The following is a 7,226-nucleotide window of genomic DNA, read 5'->3' as shown; positions in this document are numbered from 1 at the left end:
CACTGGGCACGAGGCTCCGGCCACTGGGCACGAGGCTCCGCCCACTGGTTCTCATCAAAGGAAAAGTCTCATGAGGAGTGGGCGGAGTCTATATGTGAGAGGGCGGGGTTATGCAGGAGGAGGCGGAGTCTATTTAAGGGGGCGGAGTCTCCACTGTGGGGGGGAAGGCGGAGCCTCGGGAGCCGGGGGGGGTTCCCCTTGCCTCGTCGCAGATCCAATCAAATGGCCTCAACCCAGAAGCAGCGGGGGTGGGAGCAACGCTGCATTATTAAAACTGCTGGCGAATGGAACGAATGTGAACACGTCACCACGCGTTGTTTCTGAATTAACAATTTCCTCAGAGTAATAATTTATGAAATAAATATTTGCCAAACACAATGCTCACAATTCTACAACGTCTACTACATAAGACACGTTGGCGAATGCAGGCATCAGCTGGTTCCATAGTGTAGTGGTTATCACGTCTGCTTTACACGCAGAAGGTCCTGGGTTCGAGCCCCAGTGGAACCAACCGTTTTTTTTTATTCCACTTGCCTTGATTATTAGTGACAATTTTTCCTAAGTGAGGCACGAGGAATGTCAAAACAAAAGTAAATTTCAGGCGTATTTACTTCCCAAGAATCAGACACCGAATGTCAACTTCTCCGATGCATGGCATTCCTTTGAAATGAACGCATCTTACGCCCCCTGCACGAGTAAACTTGTATTACATCTCGTCACCCATTATTACCCCTTCATGGGGGTCTTGTGGGCTCCTTGCATCTCGCTCTTTGGCCATGTGCTATGAAGGTGGCGAGATGTTAACTCCCTCGCCTGGTATACAGAAGGTCGTGGGGTTTGATCCCGACCCTGACGCCTCGATATTTGGAGTTTGCGTGTCTCTCTTTGGTTGCGTGGGTTTTTTCTTCAAAGTCCTCCGGTTTTTCCCCTCCATATTTCGAATCAACACGCGTTCAGAGTATTTAGCTAATGCAATACATTTCCACGCAATCCACTGCGCTGAACTGTCATTTATGGGCAGATCGCTTCTGAAAAGCTACACAGCACAGGACCGTTGGCTGAAAGAGTTGCCTGTTAATTTGTCCCTTTAAGGCCATCGTGTTTTTGACGAATGTTGAGTTTGTGTTGTGGTTGTGCACCACTGCCAACATAGCAGCAGCACCATCATCACCAAATAATTTGTTTAATTGGGCAGACAAAATGAGGTGGGTTCATGAAACGTGGGCTTTTACCAAAGCCAAATTATAAGGAATTAACCAGGCTGATGAGATCAGGTCCGTATGCAGGAGGGTGGGAGATTATAGCACACAGCAGGGCTGTGAAGGAACGGTGGTTGCTGTAGGCCCACTCAGAGGCCTTCAACAAGCAGAAGATAGACCATGGCAGACGATAACAATAACGAGTTGAGCTCGCTCCAACAAACACACCTCTGTTGTTACGAAGTGCAGTAAGATTTGGGCTGTGAATTGTGCATCATACCCATAATAATCTTGTTAAGAGGAAAGGCTTTCACAGAAACGTTTGTGTTTCAAGTCAATTTTATTAGCAACGAGAAAACGTACACAGGCACTAATTTGTTGCAAAATATGAAAGTGGGTTGATTTACAAAAAATACAAAAACGTGTTTGCGCAACAGTATCGAACACACTGCGAGGATTAAACATATATACAGACACTTGAGGGCACAACGATGAACCAACTTAATCAAAAGCAGTCCCATTCGTTAAGAAAACTGATAAGTCAACACTTATGGCAACGTAGGAGGGCATCGCCAACAATTAACACACGTAAGTGTGCGTTCATGCATTTCAAATATTCCGCACTCTTTAACTTAAAAAAGGCACCTCAAATACCACAAATCCAATTAAGGCACGACGCTCCCATATGTGCCACAACCGTCGTACCGCGCATCCTCTGGACACCGTCGCATTTTGCGCGATGAAAGCACAAAGCCGCTTCATTATAAACAGCCCGGGGGCCTTGGGCAACCACGCACACGCGATGCTCGTGTAAGATTTGCACTTCTTCTGCGACCGCAGACTTTTTCTCTCGCGGCCGTTACATTTGATTTCTTATTCCTCTTCCTCCACCTCTCCGTCTCCACGGACGACACACGCCGAGCTGCCGCGCGGTCACGGAACGAGGCGGCGAGGGGGGCGGGCGTGAAAATGCCGCTCCGTGCGTCAGACGCCCAGCGGCGCGCTCAGCTGACGCACGCGCGCGACGAGGTGCTCGACGCGCGCGCGGTTCCTCTCCACGAGCGCCGTCTGCCTCTCCACCTCGTGGGTCACCTGCAACCGCCGCCCGCAAGACGCGGCGTGGGGCAAAACATGCAAATTATCCACGAGAAGGTGGGGGTGGTGGAGGGTTTGGTGGGAAGGGGGGGCCGAAGACCGCTCGGCAAAAAATGTTCCGCATGACTCGCGCCCGTGGTAATGAATACGGCTTTTATAAGAGAGAAAATGTGCAGACGGTGAGGTTTCCCCCCCCCCCCCCGATTGCGCACCTCCGCGAGCTCCTGCTGAATTTGATGAGAACTCCCAACAGACTCCTCCTCGCCTGCCGCTGACGCGGCCACCTCCACCTCCTCCTCTCTCCTCCCCCCGCCTCGCTCCCTCTCGACAGCCTCCACGGAACTCAGCCAGCCTCTCAGCACCGTCGCCTGCCGTTGCAGGGAGCTGGAGGCAAGCGCGCAGAGTGAAAGATGCCGCGCGGTTTACATCAGGCTGCAAAATGAACGCAAATGATATCCGATTTTCTAATATGCATGAGATGTGTGCATGAAAAAGTCGAATCCATTTCGTGCTTAAATAAACATTGAGGCGGAACTCATCTCCTGTTTACAGTCATGAGCCAGTGGTGGAAATTCCACATTCCCCTGGCGGGGTCGAGTCCCTGAATAGGACAACCACATCCCCAGAATGCGGTACTCATTTAATGGAAATGAGCACAAGGGGGGGTGGGGGGGATGGTGATGATGGGCTGAGTAACCCCCCCAACCAGCAGGATATGAACTCCTAACCTTCCGATCACTTTACCACGGAGTGCAATGGCCGGTGCAAGACTGAGGGCTGTGGACTGAGCATGTGTGAGAGCCGTGGACTGAGCGTGTGTGAGAGCACGTGTCCCAATGAGGGCTGTGGACTGAGCGTGTGTGAGAGCCGTGGACTGAGTGTGTGTGAGAGCACGTGTCCCAATGAGGGCTGTGGACTGAGCGTGTGTGAGAGCCGTGGACTGGGCGTGTGTGAGAGCCGTGGACTGAGCGTGTGTGAGAGCATGTATCCCAATGAGGGCTGTGGACTGAGCGTGTTTGAGGGCTGTGGACTGAGCGTGTTTGAGAGCCGTGGACTGAGCGTGTGTGAGAGCACGTGTCCCAATGAGGGCTGTGGACTGAGCGTGTGTGAGAGCCGTGGACTGGGCGTGTGTGAGAGCCGTGGACTGAGCGTGTGTGAGAGCATGTATCCCAATGAGGGCTGTGGACTGAGCGTGTTTGAGGGCTGTGGACTGGGCGTGTGTGAGAGCCGTGGACTGAGCGTGTGTGAGAGCACGTGTCCCAATGAGGGCTGTGGACTGAGCGTGTGTGAGAGGCGTGGACTGAGCGTGTGTGAGAGCACGTGTCCCAATGAGGGCTGTGGACTGAGCGTGTGTGAGAGCCGTGGACTGGGCGTGTGTGAGAGCCGTGGACTGAGCGTGTGTGAGAGCACGTGTCCCAATGAGGGCTGTGGACTGAGCGTGTTTGAGGGCTGTGGACTGAGCGTGTTTGAGAGCCGTGGACTGAGCGTGTGTGAGAGCACGTGTCCCAATGAGGGCTGTGGACTGAGCGTGTGTGAGAGCCGTGGACTGGGCGTGTGTGAGAGCCGTGGACTGAGCGTGTGTGAGAGCATGTATCCCAATGAGGGCTGTGGACTGAGCGTGTTTGAGGGCTGTGGACTGGGCGTGTGTGAGAGCCGTGGACTGAGCGTGTGTGAGAGCACGTGTCCCAATGAGGGCTGTGGACTGAGCGTGTGTGAGAGGCGTGGACTGAGCGTGTGTGAGAGCACGTGTCCCAATGAGGGCTGTGGACTGAGCGTGTGTGAGAGCCGTGGACTGGGCGTGTGTGAGAGCCGTGGACTGAGCGTGTGTGAGAGCATGTATCCCAATGAGGGCTGTGGACTGAGCGTGTTTGAGGGCTGTGGACTGGGCGTGTGTGAGAGCCGTGGACTGAGCGTGTGTGAGAGCACGTGTCCCAATGAGGGCTGTGGACTGAGCGTGTGTGAGAGGCGTGGACTGAGCGTGTGTGAGAGCACGCTTCCAATGAGGGCTGTGGACTGATCGTTGTGTGAGCACGAGGTAGCGGACGGACCGCAGTCGCGTCCGGTCTTCGTTGTACTCTTCGAGCTCGTTGTGGATTCTCAGCAGCTCGGCCATGTCTAAACTCGTATCCGCAGATCCGGCTCCCACCTCATCGTCCTCCCCCCATGAGGCCACCCCAGCTGAGCGTGGAGCATGCGACGAGAACACAGACACAACGAGGCAAGAAGTGTTGAACGCAGCCTGGTGAGCAACCGTGGCAAGATAAACGTGAACGTTTCGTTCAGTAAGTTCGTCTTTTACGCGTAACAGATTGGTATGCATATTTTTTGTGGCAGTTCAATACGCGCACCGGAATGTCTCACCGCGTAATACAATTCAAAACGTGGCATTTACATACGATTTGCCCCAATTGGTTTTATACTTTGCCCCGATCTGTTTAGATTTATACCAAAACGAGTTTGCGTGGGTCTACGTGTGTGTTTTTGTTGTTTACGTTTATGAGCCCCAATCGTGAGATGTTCATCTCCATCATCGTCGTCGTCGTCCGTCATCTCACTGGCCTTCTCCGTCACGTGACAATACTTTCCACGACGGTCGCTTTTCGGTACAAACTGCAAACAAAAGAACAAAGGCGCAGTCCAAATCAAGCGCATCGCTCGCGCCACTCCCGGAGAAAACGTAATTAGAGGCGCAACGGTGGCGAGATGTTAACTACCTCGCCTGGTATAGAGAAGTTGGTGGGTTCCATCCCGACCCTGACGCCTGCTGTATATTTGGAGTTTGCATGTTCTCCCCGTGGTCGCGTGGATTTTTCTCCGGGTCCTCTGGTTTTTTACCTCCACATTTCGAACCAACGTGCGTTTAGAGTATTTGGCTACGATACATTTCCACGTGATAAGCCACTTCGTTGGGATGTCATTTGTGGCCAGGTTGCTTCACAAAAAAGAGCTCCACAGCTCAGTGGGCTTTACCTGGTAAATAAAAATAGTAAATATTAGACCGATTTTATGTTAATCAGTGGCATAGCTGTCTGAAATTTTGTTAAATTTTAGTAATTAATACGAGCAGGCGGCAGGGGGGGGGTTCTCATCCGAGCTCCGTGATGTCAGACCTTCGTTGCTGCCGGTAACGTGAAGGAGGACGGTGGGAGGAGCGGCTCTTTCCAATTTGCCGGAGCTGCGAGAGGGCAGCCGTCCCCAGAGGCGCCCCGGGCTCCCTCCTCCTCCCCTCCTGCTGCATCGGCAATAACCGGCGCCGCTCCCCACGGCTGCGTGCGACAGAAACGCACGCTCACAAATACGCTCTCCAAGTGAGAGCACCTCCAGCTCATTTACATTATATAATTGTTGACAATTTAAATGCTTTTATATGAAAATAACATTTCATATATATACATGTTCTTTTTGTTTTTGCAATGATTTACTTTGGTTTAAATATAGCAGTTTTGTTGGCAGGTGGCATGTGGTTGCCTAATATAAGTACACATACTCTACTTATTAATCGTGCGTCACGTTGTTTAACGACACGCGTTTGCTTGGTGTGTTTACTGGATCAATGACTCCTTTGAAAAGAGATCTCTGGTCTCAATTGACTCTCATAATCAGCCATGGTCGATCCACTGCTGGATGAACGCCTCCCAGTGCCATTGCCAATCGTTCACAGTCTCACGATGCAACTATCTACACAGCGCCTATTTCCTTGCTCCATCTCCGCTGCGGCCGTAAATGGGCTCTCGAACCGCTTTCTAAATCAAGCTCTCAATCCGTCTGCATCTTGAATGTTACAACGGATCCTTCACGCGCGCGACGGCATACCCACGACCGCAGCGGCCCCGAGCCGGCCGGGCCGAAGCCGCTCAGCGCGTGCTGCGAAGAGAGGAGCGACGAAGGCCGAGCGCCGAGGTCCTGCGCCAAACCGGGCCGGCCCAGAGATGCGTCTCCCCGACGAACGGCCGGCAACGAGCCCCAGTCGACCGGAGTCTTCTCTCCTGGTCCTGCGAACGTGGCCACGGGGACGTGACCGGTGCCGTGACTGGTGCCAGAAGAACCCGCACCGGGAGCCGAGCTGGAATCCGCACCAGCGGGGGCCTGCGCCAGGGGCCCGGATCGCTCGCCGCACGACACGAGCTGCCCCGCGGGAAGGTGCCGGTCGATGGCCTCGCTGCGGCGACGGCAAGAAACCGCCGTGTTAAGACGGATTCATGGAAACGCAGCCGTAAAAGTCACGATCCATAATACGTCAGCTTCACAATTTTCTCCTTATTCTTTACATTAGCAGCTGTTAAGAGCGAACATTAAAATTAAGCAGCCCTAAGTGGTCCGAGTTAGGGACAGCCAGACGCTGGGGTGGGAGCGTAGCCAATCCCATCATCATTGATAAAATGTCACTCCTTTTCATAAAAGCTTAAACAAGCCATTACTTGGCAAGTTTCAAGTCGGGCGAACGGGGAACTGGAAGGCGCTCGAAATGTCAAAGCGGTGAAGCCGATCCCCCCACGCGTGAAGTCCGTCCCGTTGGCGATGGAAACTAATTTGCTTCGTCAAAATGTTTTTCAGCAGCAGCAGCAAGGTGGGCGAGCGGCGCAGGGGTCTAAACACTTTTTTACCGAGCGCCGAGGCAGCAACGCGAGGATCCTGCGTTCAGGCCACCCGCAATTAAACTGGGTGCTCAAGTGTAGCGAGCCGATGGCCTCAGCCCGGTCACCAATGAGCGCATCGTAAAAGCTACACGCATTATTAACGCTGGCTTTTAACTTAATTCATCACATTCCTGCTGAAGGTACTAAACGCAAATCCGTTCGATTGACAAAGCAAGCAAGCACACTCTGCATGGTTCGTAAACAGTGCACCGCCCCCCCACCCCCTCCGTGTAGCTAAAGAAGCCGAACAAAAGGACACAAGGTGACGCACCGCTTGCTGCAGATTGAAAAGGAG

General features: G+C 53.1%; 1 protein-coding gene and 1 non-coding gene across 8 annotated transcripts in view; one reads left to right on the top strand and one right to left on the bottom strand.

Moving 5' to 3' along the window:
- Window positions 1-437: 437 nt before the first annotated feature.
- On the top strand, window positions 438-510 carry TRNAV-UAC (transfer RNA valine (anticodon UAC)). Its single transcript has one exon. It is a non-coding gene; the product is annotated as a tRNA-Val (tRNA).
- A 1,010-nt stretch (window positions 511-1,520) lies between these two features.
- The window catches only part of LOC144721493 (uncharacterized), a 45,099-nt gene continuing 39,393 nt past the window's right edge, over window positions 1,521-7,226 (bottom strand). For all 7 annotated transcript variants that reach the window (XM_078599137.1, XM_078599140.1, XM_078599139.1 and 4 more), the window contains 6 exons: window positions 6,108-6,453; window positions 5,405-5,560; window positions 4,787-4,904; window positions 4,343-4,472; window positions 2,507-2,678; window positions 1,521-2,291 (listed from right to left, as the gene is read on the bottom strand). In XM_078599137.1, the coding sequence (XP_078455263.1) occupies window positions 2,184-2,291; window positions 2,507-2,678; window positions 4,343-4,472; window positions 4,787-4,904; window positions 5,405-5,560; window positions 6,108-6,453 (1,030 nt within the window). In that variant the 3' untranslated portion in view covers window positions 1,521-2,183. The remainder of the gene's footprint in view (window positions 2,292-2,506; window positions 2,679-4,342; window positions 4,473-4,786; window positions 4,905-5,404; window positions 5,561-6,107; window positions 6,454-7,226) is intronic.

The sequence above is a fragment of the Lampetra planeri genome, chromosome 12 (genome assembly GCF_965212315.1).
Source record: "Lampetra planeri chromosome 12, kcLamPlan1.2.h2, whole genome shotgun sequence".
Classification (NCBI taxonomy): Eukaryota; Metazoa; Chordata; class Hyperoartia; order Petromyzontiformes; family Petromyzontidae; genus Lampetra; species Lampetra planeri.
Note: the sequence above shows the minus strand (reverse complement) of the source record. Positions and strands in the feature narration are given on the sequence as shown.